Below are 22,274 nucleotides of genomic sequence, written 5' to 3'. Positions count from 1 at the left end.
CCTAAGAGCAATTATTAACAAATTATTTTAAGAAAATTTTGATACCACTTTTATGGGATATAAAAAAGGTAAAAACATTTCCCCCCCCCCATAAAAACTCTCTTAAAATAGTTTATTAACAAATACCCTTAGGATATCTGTTAACATTTTCCTTTAATATTACCAAAGTTGTTAGTTGAAAGAGTACTATGGTGGATTGCAAGGATGGACCCAGGTGGGGGCCCAAGGGGGCTAGGGCCCCCCGGTCCAATTTTTTTCTTTTTTAAATATAGTTGCCCTACTTTCAAAACTTTAAACTCCCTCCAACTAGCCGTTGTCAAATCCAAAAACTTAACTAAAAAAAGACATTCACAATTGTGATTATATTTTAGTAAAAAAATTATTTTACCACAAAAAAAACCAAAAAACCATATGTTATTGGAGAAGCTAAAGCTAAAGCTAAATATATACCAATTGACTATGGCAAGTTATTAAAAATAAAATACAATATTTTATTAAGACTATCTCTCTACTTTCAATTAAAAAACTCAAATTTTCTCTCTTCCTTTATTATTTTAATGAATTGTTTATATTATTTTAAATGAAGTGATGAAAAATAGAACATTTGATGTTGAGTGTATTGCAAAGTGAAACAGTAAAGTAGATGAATTAGCTTTTTGAGATGTTAAAAGATAAATTTTTTAACATCACTACTGTGAATGCTCTAACTTCAAAAAAAATAAAAAATAAAAAAATTGTATTTTTTTTTTCTCTTTGTTGGAAAATGATTACATCTTAATGTATTAAGAAACAACGATTTTATGTATTTATAATTTGTTAATACTATATGAATGCCTTTTTGGAGTTTTTTTTTTTCTTATACTCCAACCTCCTCTAACTTGAAATCCTAGTTACATATGGATTGAACAGTTATTAGATTGCATAGGAAGAGCTTCTCACGCAAGTTTTTGAATCAAGTCAAAAGACACTCAGAATAATTAGTGCTTTTGGAAAAGCTAAAGCTTTTTACAACCACTTTGCGCACAATTTAGTTGGCGTGCATTAAGAATGTTCAATAACAAAAATTGTTGGTATTAGTATTATGGTAATTGATGGCTACATAGTTCTAGTTTCATGCTTTAACCATATCTTATCTCATCTTATTTAAAGGAAGTCACTGGACTTAGGATATTCCTTGGTGCTTTTTAAGGGCCAAAATGGTCAAATATCATTATTGGCCAAAATATTTGACGATCTATCACTATTTTGAAAATATATAGAGATATATCACTTATTTGAAACTTGAGTTTGTGAAACTCAAGTTTGCCATATAACTCGAGTTCTTTGAAAAAATAGTCTTCAAGTTTGTCATGCTATTTTTCATGAAACTCGAGTTACACGGCAAACTCGAGTTTCAAAAAAGTGGTAGACTCTTAATTATTTCGCAAACAGTATTAGATCGCCAAATATTTCTGCCTAAGATGGTATTTGGCCATTTTGGCCGCTTTTTAAGTTGAGGGAGTCTGATAAAGCATTTTATAGAAGTGAAGAGAAAAATCTCCTCAAACACGACTTGATTGACCTTACAATTCAGATTAATTAGTACTAAAATTTAGTGTATCTCTACACGTGATGCAGTAAGAGGACTTATAATTCTTTCCCATCTTGATCACCGCATTAACAAAGTCAGAAAAAAGGGTCTACGCTTCCACTATAGGCTCTAACTTTCAACAAGACTTCTGGTGATTGATTTGGGCTTATGAATAGAATATAGTACTTTCTTTTTCTTTTCAATTTTTGAGAAGAAATTAATAGTGTTGAAGTTTTTGTGCGAATGAGTAACAAGTGGAAGTATGAAACAGAGGGCAAGTAATTGAGTTATGAGTGGAAGCATGAAACAGAGAATGTACAAGAAGGTTTAAATAGTTTAGTCCAATAGCCTACATCTAACATGAAAAGCCGTTAACAGCTAATTATTTGATATTAAATGTGTGTTTGGCATGATATTTTTGCCAACTTATTTTACTATTCAGTTTATTTTTGCTACTATTCATAGGTCTCACTGCACTTTTTAGTACTATTTATAAGTCTCATTGTACTATTTCAACTAATTTTTACCTTTATTTATAGTACTTTCAGCAAAAAGTTTTCAGTTTCAGCAAATTAAGGGAATCCCAAACAAACCCTAAATACTAAAATTACAATGAACCCAATCAAGGTTTATATACTATAGAACTCTAGACTAACTTTAGGCTAACCGTAAACCAACTTGAGATTAATTTACCTGTTCTAGAAACATATGAGCTTTTACAATTGGATTGGACTAAATAGGTCATTATATGTCTAACAAAGACAAAGTAGGTTATAGAGAACCTTTCTGAATTTGATTTTGAGCTGTTATCAGAAAATGGTGACCTGATTACACATAAACGACCTTTGAACATTGATCATGTGACTATTTAGCATGAGATCTTAAAGTATTGCTACCTTGAATTGAAACTTACTTTCCATGGATTCAAATTTTAGAATATCTAACCAATAATCAAAATATATGAAATGCTTTGGTGGTTTGCAAAAGTAGATATTTGAACTGATAATTACAAGGACTGACTTTGAATCACAATGATAACTAAGTTTTAACAAAATTAAAGCATGGTTACTCAACAGATCTGACATTTGTTCCCATAAAACCAATGGAAAATTCCTTGTCTCCAAATATTATACTTTACAAGTCGCAAACTTATTTCTACTAATGCAAACAGAAGCAAAGCCACACTAATAACACTATATAGAAACTTAAAATAAGCCATAATGATTCATGAGAACGCTGACCATACATAGAGAAACAGATTATAGTGTATATATTGTCATCAAACTTTACTAAGTTGAGCACAATTTATCAATTCACTCTCCTGCAGTTCTTCCGAATCTGTCCCCGCAAACCCCTTGGCGGACTTATGTTCCCCATCCTAATTATGGCATCAGCAAAGTTGTCAAAGAAAAGATCATTATCATCGTTATAAATTTGGACCCAGTAACTAGTTTTAGAACTAGATAATAAAACTTGGTCGGAACTAAGAACGCTCTTTCCATTGAGCAAGTTCTGAAAGTAATGGTTGCCAAAAATATTAATGTAACCCCCTCCTTCGGTGTATTGATCGAGGAGTGTTGTCTGGTTTTGGTCACCATCCTTGCACAATTTTTGCAACTGAGACAACAGATTTCTATCCATAGTGCTGTCTGGAAGGCCAGTTCCTGAGTAGTTGAACAACCTATTGCTGAAGGCAGCACACCTAGCTAGTCCAATTGTATGAGAACCTATACAAATAAAACCCCAATACTCAATGCATCATATATGGCTGGATCATGAATACTACGGGGGATATGTCATATGTGTGATTACAAATTACAAGAAGAGAAATCTAAAAGCATTTTTGGAAAAATAAATAAATAAATAAGAATGTATCGGTGACTTTCAATTAAGGTTATGAAGCAATTTTAGTTGGGACTTGTGAGCACATGTTAAAAGTACCTGATAAGGACACCACATCTTTTTCATCGAGGCCTACTCTTTTGAACTTGGAAATGATTTTATCCAATGTGTCAAATGCAGAAGGAAGTGCGGCATCTGTTCCATTTAGGCTTATTGACACAAATCCATCTCTTCTGCCCAACAAAACAGTCCATGATGGCCCTCTAGTCTGCAAACCATTACCGAACATATATGCATGGTGAATTAGTGTGTACTTGAATTTCCGTCAAGATAAGATACTTTCTATCAAGAACTTTGTGATTCAATGACATACTTATCCAATCTTTCTCATCTTTTCTTATTACATTTAATAGAGGGACGTAGCCCTTATCATCAAACTTGAGCCTTATGGAGAACTTCGGTTTAAATTCCTTTTTTGTTTTGCACGTAAATGCAACTATATAATTTATTATGAAAAAAAAAATTATAAATGCTTGTCATTTCATTCTTCTGAAGTTGCTTTCAAATATCAAATTGTATATCATTCTTCTAGTGATCATATATATGTCAATAGAAATAGAAGGAAGCATAAAGAGGAGGATTTGAACTTACAATGACCACGGAATCTCGAGCAACTAGAGCTAGTAAATCAGCACAAGATACAACACCAGGACATGCACTCTCCACAGTTCTTTTGATACGATCTACAACTTCAAATCCTCTAACTGAGTTTAAGTTGGAAAGGGCAAATTTCTCCCCACCACTTACATCTAACAATACTGATCCATCACAGCCCTAGAAAGGGCAAAGAATCCCCACAACGTTAAAAGAAAAAAGAAGTTAGAGACTTTGAGAGTGGTTTCATAAGAATTCTCACTTCTCACCTTACATTTTTAAAAGAAGGATAAATATTCTTTTACATTGATTTTATACATTCTTTTACACTATATCTACATTGTATATGCATTGATGTACACATTTTAAAAAGTGAAAATGTGATCTTTACATTTATAACATAAAAAATAAATGTGAAATAATGAGTATGGGAGAATCATTATCATTAAAAGAAAGAACTTTTCAAATATTAATCAATATGCAAATTCTTCAGCTAATTCTTGGAATTATTAATTTCATTAATTAAAATTATCAACACTTTTATGACCTAGGAATATCTTTCTCTTAAAACAATAGTAAAATTACGAGACTTCTTTGTTCATAACAAGAGATACTAAAAACACCATTTAAAAGTTATGAAATAGACAAAATAACAGTATTATTTGATACTCAAACTCACATTTACAAAGCAGTCATGAAAGTGAAGCCGAAGCAAAGAGGCAGCCATACGATTTTCCTTGTTGAAAGCTTTTTGCACCTCATTTCTCACAATATTTTGAAGCTTAGGACATGTTTTATCATAAAAATTTGGGGTCAGTTGAGGCCGCGCATGAAGTAACTGCATAAAGAAAGTCATAATCAAAGAGTAACCATAAAAGCTGTTAGACATTGTCATGGTTACTTCAATAGCTTCCACACAACTGATCAAAGGATAAAAAGACCCGAAATGATAATGCAATTTCAGTGTGAACTGTTAAGGCCTCGATGCACATGAAAAATCTTGCAGGCTAAAATTATAACTAAGATCCTGAGAGCATTAGCAATTTTATAATCACAAGCACTATATTGTTAGTGCTGGTGATGCATGGCAGTCATATTCTACTCTAACTTAATCTAAGTGTATATGTGTGTAAAGCTCTCTCCTCCTGGAGACTTAAACCTCAGCCCTTACCTCCTACACTCCACAAATACTTATACCCCACAATTACTCATACTTATAAATTGACCATCACGCTAAATGTGTGTAGTGGTTTTAATATTACTAAAGTTGTAGTTAATTTTGAAAGAGCACTATGGTGGATTGAACAGTTATCAGATTACATAGAAAATGAGCTTTTCGTGGAAGTTTTGAATCAAATCAAAACACAGTAAGCATTGGTGCTTGTCGAATGGCCAAAGCAGCAAAGCTTTTTACTACCACGTTGGCGCACCATTTTTTGTTGGGCGTGCATTTAGAATATTCAATAATAATAAAAAATTGTTGGGCGTGCATTTATGGCAATTGATAGCTACATAGGTTGATTTTAATGCTTTAACCATATCTTATCTAATCTAATTTAATGGAAGTCACTGAACTTAGTCAGGATATTAATCCTTCAATGACCTTACAACTCAGATTAATTAAACAAACAGGTGCCTTTGGATTCATTTCTGCATTTGGATTTTGATCGCTAAATAATTCTCTAGTACCTAGCTAAATAAAGTGCTTGATCAATGGAATCACAGAGAGAACATTGTGAAGCTTGTGAAATGATTTCTTATCTTGATAAATATCTACCTCTGTTCTTTATATAAGAGAAACAGAGGAGCGGGAAACCACATAACAGAATAACCAACTATCTAGCCAATCTAAACATGACAAGTGGCACTACTATGTAACTAACTATCAACTACTCTATGTACAAACGACATGCCGTTCTGTACACTAATATAATACCAGTAACTAAACTGTAAGTAGCTTAAGCAGTAGTAAAATTGAAACTATCCACTTGCATTGCTCCATCAATCTTACTTCAATCTAATTTCAGTTTCTAACAACAAGGGCCAACCTTCTAATTAAATCAAATTATCTATAATGATCTGTTAAACTTGAAGAAGTGGATAATAGTAGCAAGTGCAAGGTGAAGAAAGAGATAAAGGCAGTACACGTGTCAAGGAAAGAAGAGAGAAGAAATCAGTGACAGTTAAGCACTGAAGAAAACAAGTGTCAAATTCTGATTGGTTGTATTGTTGAAAGGTTGTCAGTTAGTTATTTAGGCGGAAGCTTATTAGTCCCTGTTTTAGTGTGTATATATAGAGTAGGTTTTAATTATTTTGTAACCACTTTTACCAGAAGTTAGTGATAATAAGAGTTTTTCCTATTCTCTTCAATTTTCTCTCTGTTTTACATGATCCATGATAAGCTTCACATGTGACGTCTGATAATGCAATAAGACAATTTGAAGAGACAAACATAATGTCTTACACCTGGACGACTCGGTGTCAAAGGGTCAATTTCTCTCTCAATGAGTCAATATCAAAGAAAAAGTATTCTAGGTGGACTAAGTACTAACAATCTACTAACCAAGCTTAATTACTAAATTAAAGAATACAGGCAGAAAATGAAAGTAAGCCATCTTTCTAAACTATAATCTTAAACATCCTTATTGCAAGGCCAACTAAAGTGTGCAACGAGTGGTAGCTAGGAAAATTGCTTTAGATGTTGTTCAAGCACTAATGCATTTAAGTGTGTTGCAGTTCATCAAGTTGCGTGGAAAATTCATATTTTGTTCAATTCCTCAAAAATGAACCCACCAACCTATTTAGACTAGTTATATCTTTAGCGAATATAACCAGTCCAAATATCTCTAATAACCTATGATTAATAGGTTATTTTTTTAGATTTAAATATTTTTTTGTATAAATTTAGTGTGGCTATTGAAAAAATTTCTTAGTTTTACCACTGCATCCTGCTAAGGGTTCATGACGGTATTGGTAATTTGTGCTATGTCATGTAGATCAATTTTAGGTATTTCAAGTGAAATGATTAGTGACTCAAAACAATGTTCAGAAACCATGAATCCTAAGAGGAAAGTGTTTGAACAGTGATGACAATTCTGGAGGGCGTAACTACTAAGGGAATTGTTGGTAATAGTAGCTGAGCCAGGAATTTGTCTTTAGGGGGCCAAGTTTAAAATGAGATCATAAATTTCTAATCTATATATGCTATATTTATATTATGTACAATGAAAAGTGCTATATTCACAATAAATTTTATGTGGCAGGTTGTTATTGGTTTCACCATTAAAATTATTTTTTTACCCACCAACAACAACAAATAACGATCCACCACCAAAAATTTATTGTGAAAATATAGTTAAAATGTTGTAGACATGGCATTTTTCTATGTACAATAGTCTAAAATAGAATTATAAATGAAATTCTATGTCATTGAATGCATAAAAAAATAAATAAAAAATAAAAAAACATATAATCAAATAAGTGAATAACCAATCATATATTTTGGTCTTTTTTTTTTTTTTTGAGAGAGTTCCAACCTATGGCGTCCGCTCTTAATAATAATTCTTTATTATCAAACCAAAACACTAATCAGTTTTTGGTATAGGCAGGGATTTAACCCTAGATCTCTTAAACAACAATTAGAGGCTTTACTAACTAAGCTAACTAAAACCCACATATTTTGGTCAAATTTATAATAGTATATTATATTTATATGCTATATAATATGGTATAGGGGTGGACCTACATGTATGAGTGGAAAATTTTAAAAATATTTTAATACTATATATAAATATTTAACATTTTAATTATTAGCCTACAAAAATGGAACTCGGCCCCCCAAATATTTGAGCTAGTCCAATGATGCTCTAAAAAAAATTGTCCAATTTATCTAGTAGTTATAGATAATGTTTTTTTTTTCACATTTTTTTTTATTGTAAAATGTGTTGTTATGTTTGTTAAAGTTTTGGATCATTCATATTTTTTAATACTTCATTAGCTCAATTGAAATTTTTTTTACTCACTTTGGTAGACAATTTGGTAATTTACATTAAAAATGAAAACTTTAAAGATTTCCTATGAAAGATACTAAAGTATATGTGTGTGTAAATGTATGTGTTTATGCATATTTCTGAAAGTTTGTATAAACTAATAAATTAGTATCATAAGTTGGTCTCCCCAAACAAAAATTTCTAACTACGCCCCTGATATAGTATATTTATCATTCTCCATTTTAATTAAAAAAAAATGTTATATCCATAATATTTTCACAACATTTTCACCATAAATCTTAAGTGACGAGTTATTATTAGTTGTTACTAATGAACAAATAATTAATTTTAATTGTGAATTTAAATTAGAACTAATAAAAAAATTAAAACCAATATCAACTTACTAACTATAATTTATTATGAAAATATTGTCCCCTAGCACTTCTAAAAAAATTAAAGAATAATAGAACAAGAGAATGAAAGCCAATAAGCCATGTACCATCCTGAGAGTAACTGAGATCACCTTTTTCTTCCCAAGTGTATAGTTTTAAAACCATACACATGTGGTCCTCTTGGGATTAGAGCAAATAATAAAGTATTTTTGGACTTAGAAATCTGTGAAGCACTAAAAGGCTTTAGAAAACAAGCCCGTCATAAAAGAAGAAATAGTTTCCTACTCCTAACATTTTCCCAAGACACAAATTTGAGACAAGAAACTGTCAAGCTCATAAGTTACATTCTTATATATCCGCCGTGGCCCCTTCATCCATAACGTGGCTCTGCCATTGGTTGGTAAAAGGAAAATGTTTTTTTATTTTTTTTTAAAGAGAAGGGGAAAAGAATTCTTAAAACACCCACTTTAATAAAATGTCAAAAATGTCTAGGATTGAGGGAGACAAAGAAGAAAAACATAAACATAAAGTGAAAGTATACGAAAATTAACGTAGTTTGACATCACAAGTCACAACCTACGTTCACAGCAGAAAACCCTAATCCTTGTTCCTTTTTTCTTCCACATTTTTCACAATTGGTTTGACATCCTATATTTCCTTTTTATTCCATTTCATTTGGGCCAAATCCCTTCCATCAAAAATGGACTTACTTTCTTTTTACTTTATGTACTGACAACACTAGAAGATAGGCCCTGGCCCATCAAAGGTTTTGCATTGCCAAAAGCCCAAGAAGTATCTTTCCTCTCACTGGCGCCAAGAATCGGAAAGGTGAAGGATAACACTCGGCCAGGGTTCCACGTGTCTGACCCAGAACTGTCCACGTAAGCTTTAACACTGTTAAGATAATCCAACGGTTTTAACTATACCACAAAGCTAGAGCTTACTTGCTTAGCTCTCCTTAGCAAAAATAAACACAAACTCACTTTCTTCTTCTTCTTGTGCAATGTTTCTCAAAGTCTATACCACAAATCTTGGATTTCAATCCAACCCAGTTCCCACATTCTCACCAATATTCAATCCAAGAACTCTCCCTTACAAAACTCCCAAGCTCTTTGAGTCTTCAAGTAGCCATAGAAATGTTTTTGTTTATAGGTCTAATGTTGTGGACAAGCAGCAACTAGTGTCATTCAATGAGCCTGAAAACCAGCTCATTGAAGCCCTTATCGGGATACAAGGCCGAGGCCGCTCTGCTTCTCCTCAGCAACTCAGTGTATAGTGCTTCTTTACACAATTCCAATCACTTTTGTCCTTTGTTTATTTGAACTGCATTTAAGATAGTTACTGTGGTTACCAACTTTTGATTTTAATTTTTGATGATATGAGAGATTTTTGCAGGATGTTACGCGCGCCGTGCAAGTTCTAGAAGGTTTAGAAGGTGTGCCGGATCCGGTGAGTGGTCATTGTTCTGTTTTGTGGTACTAAATTGAAAGTGTCATTTCTGTTTTGTTTGTAGCACAATTGAGTTTGGAACAGTTAAAAGTGAGTTTTTCTTTTTTCTTTTTTCTTTTTTTCTAGTGTTGCATTGTACAGGGATTCTTCATGTACTAAAGTTGGAAAACCAATAAATGCTACTACAATAGTACTGATCAATTTGCATAGGAACTTGAGTTAGAAGTTGAAAATTTCCCAATGATCTCTCTATTGCTTTGAAATTTCTACCATATGCTCTAAAAACAGGCTGAAGCATTATTTTCTATCACTCAAGTTTATGAGGTGTGGAAAATAGTTAATCTTCTACTACTACATGTTTATTCCTTAGAATTGACTGTGCCTTGAACATCTGCAGACAAACTCTAGTTTGATTGAAGGTCGATGGCAGTTAATGTTTACAACTAGACCTGGAACAGCATCTCCAATTCAGGTTCTTGCATTTTAGGTTTTTATGTTAGTTGTATCTAATTGTTCAGAATACGTTTCCAGTCCAACATAAAGTGTTCATGAAAAAACCAATAGATTTGCAAGATTAAGTGCCCTATATTTTACTAGAGAGCAGAAGAGACTGGTTTTTGCTTATGAAAGGAACATAATTCAAAAACATCTGAAGTTCTGAACAATCTCTTTTCTTATGAGTCATTCTTCTCAAGTACTAACTACTAATTAGAGGGTTAAAATGTGAGAATCACCAATATGAAATCAATATTTGTGCTCACTGCTCATGCTTTCTTTGTTATTGTAGAGAACATTTGTGGGGGTTGACTTCTTTAGTGTGTTTCAAGAGGTTTACCTTCGGACAAATGATCCACGTGTATCCAATATTGTAAGATTCTCTGATGCAATAGGTGAGCTAAAGGTGGAGGTATGACTTTAATTTTTTAACTGTCATATTTATTTATCTTGGTGAATTATATATGGCAAGGGTTCCTAGCCTTGCCTTTTCAGAAAAAATATGGCAATGTTATATTGTAGCTAGTCATGGGGAAAAAAATTGCAGTTTTGCAGTTTTTTTTACTCATTCTCAACAGTGATATGGATTATGTTCTCAAAACTCAATTGCATTCCCCTGCAATCATTTAAATTCAAAATATTGTCATTTTCCTTTGTACATAACTTGGCTTTCCTCTCTCTTACATCATGAATTATCTTCTGTTACGTGCAGGCAGCAGCATCAATTAAGGATGGTAAACGAATACTTTTCCAGTTTGATCGAGCAGCCTTTTCTTTTAAATTTTTACCATTTAAAGTGCCATATCCAGTGCCATTTAGACTATTAGGAGATGAAGCAAAGGGTTGGTTAGACACGACATACTTGTCTCCTTCTGGAGACCTCCGTATCTCAAGAGGAAATAAGGTAAATGAGCACTTTATTAGTTCCTATATCTCCTTCAGCACTAGTGCTGTTGTTGGCTTTACACTCCATAATCATAAAAATTTCTAAAACCTCCTTTCTATTTGATCTGCTAAGGATATCCAGCAATATCTCTGTAGTGCAGGGCACCACATTTGTGCTGCAAAAGAAAACTGAACCGAGGCAAAGATTACTGTCAACCATTTCCACCGGTAAAGGAGTTAGAGAGGTAAAATTGCCAATTCAACTTTTACATTACATGTCATTAAAAATGTTGCTTTGTTGCTGATTTGGTTTCATTTTGCCAACATTGCATTGCGTTTGCTATAACTTTGGCAGGCAATTGATAAGTTTATCTCCTCAAACCAGAATCTAACTGGAGGTGAAACAGAACTCCAAGAGGGTGAATGGCAAATGATTTGGAGTTCACAGGTAGTTTTCTAAAGATAACAGCATTTATAGCATATATTTAGTGACTGAACTAGAATGATATAAAAAAAATTATCTAAAGTAGTCTATACAATAAACAAAGTAGTCTATACAATGTTGATCATTTCACTAGAATGTGATCGTAACTTAGATACTGGATTGAAATTCTGGCAAGAGGTAAGAATAGTAATTGAGAGAAGACGTGGGGCAAATTTTAGGCTATAATTAAAAGTGAAGTGGCTATAAGACTTTGCTTGAACTAGTGAAGAAATTAATACAATTAGTCATCAAAATATGGTTCTAGATAAGAGTAACATCATCAAGAAATCATATCGCACACTCCAAATAGTTCAATAGGAATTTGTTGACGTTGGTTTGGGTGATTAAAAATCATGAATTGGTATAGACATGCTTGAAAATCATTATGTTTTTTTCTCAAAAGTTTCACTCTGGGGTACCTTATTTGTCATCATTTCTATCATGCAAATAGACCATCATCACACTATTCTGAGTTTGCTTTCCAGATAATTTATTTTGTGACACTCATTTAATTGATGCTTGCAAATCGATCCACTAACTCTGTGGTCATTACCCCTCCATTATATGAATCCATAACTTATATAGCAAACACCTTCTTTAATACTACCATAACTCAAACATCAACATAATTAAGCATCTTACCAAATTATCAGTGGGAGTGCGGTACTACTCATGGACACATAAAACCTTCATCCATGGGAGAATTATGACTTGGAAAACCTTAAGACTAGAACAACTAATTGCAAATACCATATATTTTCATTGGTAATTGATGCACTAACTTAAGTTATTTTTACTAGTTTTCATTTCACCTTGTTTGTGCTGTCTATAAGGTACGCTCTCAGGCATTGCCTTTGAGATGACATAGGTAGAAACAATTGGCCATTGGGAGTGGTAACTAATGTTCTACTTCATCTAATTATTGTTGACTGAGAGACTAGTAGACGGACTTGATGGGTCCCTCTCTCTAACCAACTGCTACTACCTCCACCACCATGTTTGCACTCGTATGCAATGCATATATACAAATTGTCAGTTATGTAGCAGTACAAGATCACGACAAGTCGATTTATTGGAGTGCAGTGTCTTGACTCCAAAATGAATCATGTTTATGGTATTTCAATAAGATACCAAGAAGAATAATGGTATTTCACTACAAGTCTTCTTGGTGAACTCATTTGCTGTCAGGAGCAGGCCTGTTGCCTTTAAACTGAAATCATTTTCATGCTATTTTTCCCCCCCTTTCTTTCACTGAGCTGAACTCGACCCCTTGTAGGTAGAGACAGATAGTTGGCTGGAGAATGCTGGCAATGGTCTCATGGGCATACAGGTGAGTACTGGAAGAGAGCTGTCCTGTCCGTCAATTTACAAGTTATGCAATAGGATTTTCTTAAATTACTTCCTCAATCTTAACCAGATTATCAAGAAGAATGGACAAATAAAGTTTTTGGTTGACATCTTGCTTGGGATCAAATTCTCCATGACTGGTAGATTTGTGTAAGCTTCTCACTGCTTCAATTCGGCTTTTATATTGATTGGCATGGGATAGGAAATTAGGTCAGATGAGAAACTCCACTGCTGAATTATTTGTTACTAGCTTAGTCGCACATAAGATTGAAAACTGATCTTAATACTAAATTATAACTAAAATGTTTTGACTAATAACCTTTAGATTATAGATATACAACCGGATTAGCAATAGTTCATGCTATGTTCAAACTGAAATACTAAATGTAACTACAACTTGTTAATTGCTGTCAAAAAAAGGTTTAAAATGGATCGATGCCTCTGAGGTATGTTTTCTAGGCTCGGGATCCTCTCCATTTGCCTTGAAATGGAAATGGTCTATTTCATGGTGAGGATTTTGTTTCCATGCATCTAAAGGTATACATAGAGTCTTGTCATTAAAAATCTCATAACACCAAACAAGGAATGATAACTGATCTTAATAACATGACATTATGTTCATCTTTAAATTTATGAACCATCTTGAATGGTTTTGACTTTTGAGTTAATATGTTCATGCTGTCTCACATTGCAGGAAATCTGGCAACAGCAACAGCACATATGAAATCACAATGGATGATGCAGCAATAATCGGCGGTCAATTTGGATATCCTGTAGAGATGGAAAGCAAGTTTAACCTGGAGCTTCTGTAAGGCCATTCATTCAACTGCCTTTTCTTTTTAGAGTAATTTATAAATTGCTGACTAACAAGAAGCTGAACTGAACTGAATTTCTGTTGCAGATATAGTGACGACAAGATCAGGATTACCCGGGGATACAACAATATTGTTTTTGTGCATTTAAGGATGGATGGATTGAAAAAGAAATAAAATATATGTTGAATTATTAACCAAAAGAAAATTTGTCTACAGTCTCGTTCACAAGTATTTCTACAGCTCTTCCTAAAAGTGGGGTGTCTTGGTTGTGAAGTTAGAAACAGGATGAACATGTTTGTTCTTGCTTCCTATGTCTAATCTAGGAGAAGAATTGTAACATATATATATATATATATATGCACACAAGAGAAACCCACATACATGTATTTTTATACATCTATGTATGATTTGGTGACCCTTTTACAGGTCTGAATTTCTTAGTGAAAATATTGTAGCCGTTGCCCAAACTAGTGGACAACTACGGAGGAAGGTTGTAAGGGGCAGAGTATGGTTTGCTCACAAAGTAATCTCCAATCTCCATCACTTTTTCTTTCTTTTTTCACACCATCCTTTCCACGCAGAAAACAATAATTGAATAAATGCATTTGGTTATTCTCACACTTCATTCTTTGTCACTTTATGTTGAACAAATGGTATTTTGCAAGTTATTGTCAGTATCGAGAATTGGGAATCTTTGGAGCCTCGTGAAAGAAGAAACAAGAACTGATAAACAATTTGCTTGTCTTTCCCGCGGGATACTAAAATTAGAATTTGCCATTTGAAAGTTTATAGATTATAAATTTTGTTATAAGCTACATCGTCCAGAAAGATCATTTAAGCTATAAACCTGACACAGTGGTACAGGAGAGTTTGGGTCAATAGGTCATTAGATTTGGATTTGAAAGTTTCGCATGAGTATTCTTTAAAAATTTTACTGTCATTTCGAATTTTTTACTTAATTTTGAATTTAATTTTTAAAATTCAAGGCCCTAAATCTCATTTGGATATACCATCCAAAAAAAAAAAATCTTATTTGGATAAGACACACCAAACAAGGTGTCAATAAGCAAAAAAATAAATAAAATAAAAAGTGTCGGTAAAACGAAGCTAGAAATAGATAACTCAAAAGAGTGACAAACTGACAATTAAGTCGAGCAGTATATTTATAACCTCTTCTAAGAAGAGTAATGAACCACAAGCGATACAAGGATTTTACACACTCGTAATTCCAGGAAGGTGTGGAAAGTGAAAATTTTTAAATAAATAAATAAATAATAAAAATAAAAAAGATTGGAGAAAAATAAAATTAACTGTCTCATCCCCGCTTGCAGGACACAAAAATTGACCTGAATTCTTTAGCCTGAATGCAGCTTGAAGAATTTATCTTCTATTGATTTTCCTAGTCTCCCACCTTTTCCAGAGTCAAGGGGTAGTAGTGCCTTGTGAGATCAGGTAACAAGCTTCCATCTACTTCTAGCTCCAAAATTTCAGGCATCCACACATGAGGATTTTTTTCTTTTGACTAGTATCAACACATGAGGATGTTAAAGAATGATTCAACTCCTGAATCCAGAGACCAAAATGAAACAAAGTTTAAGAAGTATGTACTCATATTATTAGAGACCAATAATTACTAAAAACTCAGGTGTATACCCAAGATACAACAACATAACCCGACTCCTAATATAGAAGTCAGGACAAAAGCCTGTTAATGATCTAAAACAAAGATCCTAAATTCGTAATATTAAGTAGAGGCAGCCATGGGAGAAAGTATTCAAAGTAGCCAACAATACGACCTAAAGAGACAGGCAACAGCAACATATGAGGTTTAAACTTTAAAGCATGTTCTTTCAACAGTTGCAATTACCAGTTCTAGTAGGTTCATCATGAAAGGAAAAATACAATTTTCTATAGACTAAAATTAGAAAAGAAAAGAAAAGAAAAGGCAATTAAGGAAGCATTATGTGTATTAAAAAAAGAAGGGAGCTGCACACCAGCTGGTCTAAGAAGCATCTGTTAAGAGACTTATAAGAAGCAGTATTACATGACAATGTGGAAATTCATTCTCACTGAACTAGCAAGCGTACCAGGACAAAAGGATATATTTTCACCTACACTCTTTTTAACATCAACTCAATACATAATTCCACATTAGACAGTAAATAAATTTAAACAAAAAAAGAAGCAAAACCAATATTTTTATCTGCTGCTTTTCATACCAAAAATATTTCTAGTACATTCAACTGAAGGAACAAACAAAAACAAAACAAAAGAATTAATAGCACAAAAGACCTGTACTCTGCTCAATTGGCTGCATGTATTTTTCATGAACTCAACAATCCTCACTGATCCTTAGCAAGGCCTTACCATCTGTTCCACAGTGCCATGCAACTCATTACTGGTAATGTTCCGAGATTAGTAACTAAATTTGATAGTGTAATGATGATTAATGTTCACATACTTCCTTTTTTATAAACATGTAATAATGCTTGCACACTGCTGTAATTGATAGATAGAAGAGCAGAAAGATGAAAGCAGACAGTCTCAAATCCACTATGAGCAATTTATATTTATTGATATGTACTCAAAAGAGGCACTAACTGCAGGGAAGGAGGAATTTGGTATAATCATTTTCAACATGAATCCTAAGTTGAGATTTGAGAACATACCATTAACCATATACTTGGAATTTGAGAAACCATCTAAACTGACTCGCCTCCTCATCATCATGCCATGCACCTTAAATAAGTTAAGGCACTAACCAATTTGAAAACTAATAAAAGTAAACCAACTATATTCTCATATAGATATGTTACTTTAGATGAAAAGTCATCACACTATCATGGTCTCAACTAACATTATACTTCACATTTCACCCACCAAAACTCAAACTTAGTGCAAGAAATGCAAGGTTTGGTTGGTAACAACACTTGGAAACATTAGCATTTAAGCAGTTTAGTACACCAAACACTAAGTATAAAAGTAAGACAGTAAAAATGATCTCTAGATCTCACATCCTTTACATCAACTCAAACTTTGAAGAGACAAAAATGAAAGAGCAAGTGTATATAAATTTATGAAGAAAAAAAAAATGGGGAAGATTCCTCATACAGCAACCTGCTTCAACCACAAACAACAATGATCCAATGAGTTAATGTTTCACAGCACTCCCTATGTTAGGAAGAACTTGTAACACTCCCTGAGTTAGGGAGAACTTGTAACCATATCAAGTCTCTCCACCTGCACCAAACCTCAAACTCAGAGAGAAAAAGATTCAGGATTTTTTTTTTTTCTGAAATGTAATAAAAGGATTAAATAATACTTTCTCTGTCCCAAATTTGTTTGTCCTATTTAGAAAATCTAACTTTTTTTTTTTTTTGATAAGTACAAAATATAACTTTTTCACAGAGCATCATTTAATACATTTTCTTTTAATTAGAACGAACAAGTTTACAAAACTACCCTCATTAATTTAAAGTCTAGAAAAATAATGGTATTGACTTAAAATAAACCAAAGGGTAAGTTAGGAATTTTATTTACTGACTTTCAAAGAGGACTACAATTTGGGATATCCCAAAATGAAACAGAGGACCAACAAATTGGGACAGAGTCTATAGCGGGAGTAATTTAACAAGATTAACTTACTATCTCTTTGCTAGTTAACCATTCATCCTTGATAGATATATTCAGTTCAAAAAACTAAAAGCAAAGGTGTTGATTGGACCACACCAAGGATTTCATCTAACAAAGTTGTATTCATGTATGATTTTGTACTTGTTTCTGTCTTTTTTCTTTCATTAAAAATAGAAAACCAGGCGGAGTAGTCCCTGTGCATAAAAGTATACAAAGAGAAACCAATGGAAATTGCCTCCGTGTGCCTCTAGATGTCTCTTCATGTGAGGCTTCACTATAACTGTATAGTGTTCACTGTACAGTGTAAAAAAATTAAATTAAAGAATTCAATACTAATTGTTCAATAGTTGTAGCAAACAGTGAGTTATCAGCATTATAAATAAATTATATCAACCATAGGTAACAACACACTATTACATAACATTTTCATCAATAATAAAATATGTGGAAGGCCTTGGACTCTATTGCTTATCAGCAAATTCAAATAAACTCACATTATGAGCCAATAGGACAGGCGATCATATCAACTTCTTGCAAAATCCTGCACAAAGACAATAATAATCAAAATGACATGTAAAAACAGAAAATGACCAAGAACTCCAAAACATCTGAAGCTGGTCCTGTGTCTTTTAATCTGAAATTGAGTTCCTCAACCTATCCCTCAAAAATAGAAAAACTACAGTTAATGATCCACTTCTTTCACAAATAATTTAAGTTTACCAACTAGCAAACCCACTCCCACCAGCCAACCATATCCTTTGGCAAAATTTACTAAAGGGCCAGTACTAATACAGTACTTAACTTTCAAGTACAATCTTCAGCTTTTAACTGGTTATAATTGCCAGGAATGCCAAGATGTTGGACAGCAAAGTTCCTCATGCTTCGACCACCAACCAGGCTAGACAACCTTTCAAGGAATAACAGTAAGATCCTCCCTTAACAGATAGTAGGCAGCAATTTGATTGGGCACACTTATAAAAGTAATCAAATAGAAGAAATAACAATACAGAAAACCAAATACAGCAGCCTGCACCATGGATATTTATAGTAAAACAAGTAGCAAATATACTAAAAAGGTCAAGTACATAATAGCCATTAGATTTACCATACAAATTCACAGGTTCTTTCCAAAATCAAAGGTAACAAAATGCAATACAGATATATGCCTTGCACCTAAGGAAAAACAAAAACAAACTAAGAAAGCTAGAACCTAAGCAACCCTACAGATATTATTGTTTCAAATGATTGCAGCATGTAGAGAACAATGCCAGTCTCTTTTTGTCAGGCCAACAAAACATATGAGGATAGACCAATAACTACACCTACTTAGATCTCATGTATCCATATGTTGCCAAAACGACGACAAGTGATATGAAATGTTCCCGAGAAATATCTGTTCAGAGAAGCTACTTACATTAACGCGGGACAGATCAGTCACCGTCGCCAATGCTTTTCTCTGAGCACACATTCCCCAGTTCCTCATTCATAGACACGTCCTTCCCTGCAATCCCACCATCTTGTACAAACTCTTTCCTTTCTGTGATCTCATCTTCCCTTGCCGCATTCACTTCATTTGTTACAAATTCGCTCCTTCCTTCTTCATTCTTGGCCTCAGTCCTCATTTCCTCATCCATTACCACATTGTCCTTCACGATTTCTTCACCCTTGGACTCATTTTTCTCTGCAATCACTTCTTTTACTACAAGTCCATCTCTTTCCTCTCCAACCTTTTCTTCCCGTAAAAACTCCCCCATACAAACATCTCCAACACACTCATTATCAGAAGCACCATCGTTCTCATCAACATTCCTTCTCCCTCTACTCCCCGACCCATATTCCCCATTATTCTCGCAACCCAGCATAGCCGTGGCCGGGGCATCCAACCCGCCTTCACTATCATTCTCAGACCCATTCTCCACCACTTCCTCATTCACATCCTCTGCCACCACATGGCTCTGCCTCTCCAGAAACTGCAACCTCCTCCTTAAGTCCCCCATCTCCCTCTCCATCAAAAACAACCTCTCCTTCAACGTCAAATTCTCCTCCTCCAACTGCGCAATATGCGAATCCTGATCATCCACCCTATTCTCCAACACATTATTATACTCAACCCCACTGTAATTCGGGTAAATCATCTCAAACCGGCTCAAATCATGGTCCAACCTCCTCTCCACCTCCACATGCTCCTCCACATCACTCTCACTCGACCCACCATTCTCATCTTCCTCCTCCTCCACCAACTCATGCTCGTGACCTGGCGAACGCAGCCTAATCAACCCTTTCATCGACCCATAACCATCCACACCCCACTCCTCCTTCGCCATATCCCCCAAAATCTCCCTCGAAGGCGAGAATATCGGCGTCGGCAGAACCGCCGGAGTAACCGGACACGGCGACACCAAATCAGCTATCCCACCAGCCTTCTTAGCCCTAATTATAAACGAAGTGGTGTTCCTCGGCGCATAAGGCGCAAACCTATTGTTCTTACCAATATTGCCATTGTTATTATTATTAGTGTTATTGAATTTCTTCTTCTGGTAAAATTTTCGAGCTTTTAACCTATTCTGAGACTGCAATTCGTGAAGAGCCGGTGGCTTATAACCTCCGGCTCCGACTATTCCACCACCAATATTACTGGGACCACCACTCACCGCTGGTTTAAAGTCTTTGCGCTTATCGCCGTTGACGTTCTTTCCCTTCCAATTGCTCCGTCCGAGCTTCGATGACGGTTTCAACGAGTTCGCCGCTGTAGCGTAGTTCACCTTCGAAACTTGTTGCTGCTGAGACCACACCTTGTTGCTATTGCCGATGTTGAAACTACGGTTCAGGTTCGGGTTCAGCATCGGAAGTGGCTGTTGTGGATTCGGCTGGCTCTTCATCATCATCATCTGCGACTGGCTCAACGCCTGTGACTGAGCGATCAACGGCGGCTGGCTGAGAATCTGCGGCGGAGGCGGAGGCTGTTGAGCCATCATCGGAATCTGCGGAGGCTTTTGACTCATCATTTTAGCCTGATCGTTCATCGTTTATTTAAAAACCCTAAAAGAGAAAAAACGAAACCCTAGAAATTCCGTGTTTCTCTATCAATCGGAGATCGGAAAGTATCAGATCGAGAATTTTTTTTTTTCTTGGAAGTTAATTTTCTGGTTCAATCGGAAATGGAGACAAACCGAACAGAGATCGAAACTGTTAGTAATTTCAGATTCTGATCTTTTAAGAACTCGCCGAAGCGTGTGTTTAGGTGTTTGTTTTCAAAGAAAATTTTTTTAATTTCCTCAGAAAATTATAGTTTCTCTCTTTCTCTCTCTAACTTTTTTTTTTCTCTCTCTCTCTCTAGAAATCTTGAGAAGAAAAATCTTTTCTTTTTAGTTGATCGTTGATTTTCTTTGACGGACGGTTTTCTGAGTGCGCGTGAGAACGATAATGCTGTATTTATAGGTAGGGAAGGGGTGAGATGGACAGTTGGTTCGGGAGATTAGGAATGGACGGCTGTGATGGAAGATTCGTGTCGGCCATGTGTCATTGAAAACTTGAATGTCAAGATTTGGAATAAGTCTTTATTTGGGGGAGGAAGAAGAAATTAGCTTGGAAGTTTACAACTTGGCCCCTTTATGTTTTGCTAATTCTTCAAATCCCCCCTCTTCTTTTTGAAATTATTTTTTGCCCCTCGAGTTGTTTACCATCGATGCCCTTTGATGAAATAGTATGTCATGTAATGATTAGGTTATAATAGTTTTAGATTTAAAACTATAGTAATATTATCGTTACAAACTATTTTATAACATTTTTACAAATTATTAATGTGATCAATTTTTATTGGTTCTCATCTGAACCCATAATAAACATCACTTTTTTGCTTACCAATAACTATTTACTACATCATCATTTTATAAAAAAATTGTAAAATAGTTTGTATTTCTAACATTTTTTTAAAACCTATAATACCCTTCTAAAATAAGGGGGGAAAAACTAACGCTAGCTTTATTATGACACTATTTACCATTAAACTAAAACAATAATTTGTTTTCTTTTTTATATGAACTAATGTCCTTTATTTGATGAAAAGATTTTATCAATTAAGTTAACTAGCTAATATCCCATGCGATACGCGGTGCATTTTCAAAAATTTTGTGAGAAATTATCTTTAACTAATTGGGTTCATCAATACTATTATTTTTAGTTACTATGGTCACAAGTAATCAACGAAGTTTGCTAGTAAAACTAAATGTAAACTAAACCATAGTCTCTAGTCATATTTTCAATTCCAAAACTAGGTATGCTTTGTTATATTGTGTAAGAAGGGGATGGAGACAAATACATTTACAATGTTTGAGAAATTATAGACATCAACATAAAATAAAAGAAGTACCACCATCCATGATGTTTATTAATTAGAAATAATATATTTCTATTCATTACAATTCAACCCATTACACATGATGTTTGCAATGAATAAATAAATACATCAAATCTCCTCTTTTTCATTTTTTACATAGTTACATTCAGTTATCTTAAAAATGTAAGATGTAAACAAATTGAAGGGATAAAACACAATTACAAAATAAAATTTGTAAAACATGAAATGAAGAATATGCCTAGCAATTGAAAAATTGAAACTTGTAGAGATTTAAAAATGCCAAACACCCTTTCTCATCACAGGTAAACCAAATCCTAACCAACCCACCAAAAATATATTAGTCACAAACCATCAACATTGAC

The 22,274-nt window shown here is 34.1% G+C and overlaps 3 protein-coding genes across 13 annotated transcripts; 1 reads left to right on the top strand and 2 right to left on the bottom strand.

The window, feature by feature from the left end:
• Positions 1 to 2,635: 2,635 nt before the first annotated feature.
• On the bottom strand, positions 2,636 to 5,123 carry LOC126720148 (peroxidase 59-like). The gene is made up of 4 exons (XM_050422538.1): positions 4,746 to 5,123; positions 4,064 to 4,246; positions 3,512 to 3,680; positions 2,636 to 3,297 (listed from the first exon to the last, which is right to left on the bottom strand). Exons 1-4 carry the CDS (start codon positions 4,959 to 4,961, stop codon positions 2,879 to 2,881), a joined length of 987 nt encoding a protein of 328 aa, XP_050278495.1. The 5' UTR covers positions 4,962 to 5,123; the 3' UTR covers positions 2,636 to 2,878.
• Positions 5,124 to 9,373: 4,250 nt separating this feature from the next.
• Positions 9,374 to 14,542, top strand: LOC126720064 (probable plastid-lipid-associated protein 12, chloroplastic). 2 transcript variants are annotated; one of them, XM_050422533.1, is made up of 11 exons: positions 9,374 to 9,717; positions 9,843 to 9,896; positions 10,294 to 10,368; positions 10,684 to 10,803; positions 11,104 to 11,295; positions 11,438 to 11,521; positions 11,662 to 11,724; positions 13,037 to 13,090; positions 13,178 to 13,257; positions 13,802 to 13,915; positions 14,009 to 14,542. In XM_050422533.1, exons 1-11 carry the CDS (start codon positions 9,451 to 9,453, stop codon positions 14,094 to 14,096), a joined length of 1,191 nt encoding a protein of 396 aa, XP_050278490.1. In that variant the 5' UTR covers positions 9,374 to 9,450; the 3' UTR covers positions 14,097 to 14,542. The 2 variants fall into 2 exon arrangements, with proteins under 2 accessions (XP_050278490.1, XP_050278484.1); XM_050422527.1 differs by having other exon boundaries at positions 9,375 to 9,717; positions 11,632 to 11,724.
• Positions 14,543 to 15,013: 471 nt separating this feature from the next.
• LOC126720010 (uncharacterized) lies at positions 15,014 to 20,971 on the bottom strand. 10 transcript variants are annotated; one of them, XR_007653216.1, is made up of 4 exons: positions 18,970 to 20,970; positions 16,592 to 18,462; positions 16,215 to 16,292; positions 15,014 to 15,485 (listed from the first exon to the last, which is right to left on the bottom strand). XR_007653216.1 is itself a non-coding variant. In XM_050422508.1 (2 exons), the coding sequence occupies exon 1, from the start codon at positions 20,576 to 20,578 to the stop codon at positions 18,986 to 18,988; it is 1,593 nt and encodes a 530-aa protein (XP_050278465.1). In that variant the 5' UTR covers positions 20,579 to 20,971; the 3' UTR covers positions 15,014 to 18,096; positions 18,970 to 18,985. The 10 variants fall into 10 exon arrangements, 3 of the variants coding, with proteins under 3 accessions (XP_050278465.1, XP_050278456.1, XP_050278481.1); XR_007653219.1 differs by having other exon boundaries at positions 18,050 to 18,462; XR_007653233.1 differs by lacking the exon at positions 16,215 to 16,292 and having other exon boundaries at positions 18,050 to 18,096; positions 18,970 to 20,971.
• Positions 20,972 to 22,274: the final 1,303 nt, after the last annotated feature.

This window comes from Quercus robur, chromosome 1 (assembly GCF_932294415.1).
Source record: "Quercus robur chromosome 1, dhQueRobu3.1, whole genome shotgun sequence".
NCBI lineage: Eukaryota > Viridiplantae > Streptophyta > Magnoliopsida > Fagales > Fagaceae > Quercus > Quercus robur.
Note: the sequence above shows the minus strand (reverse complement) of the source record. Positions and strands in the feature narration are given on the sequence as shown.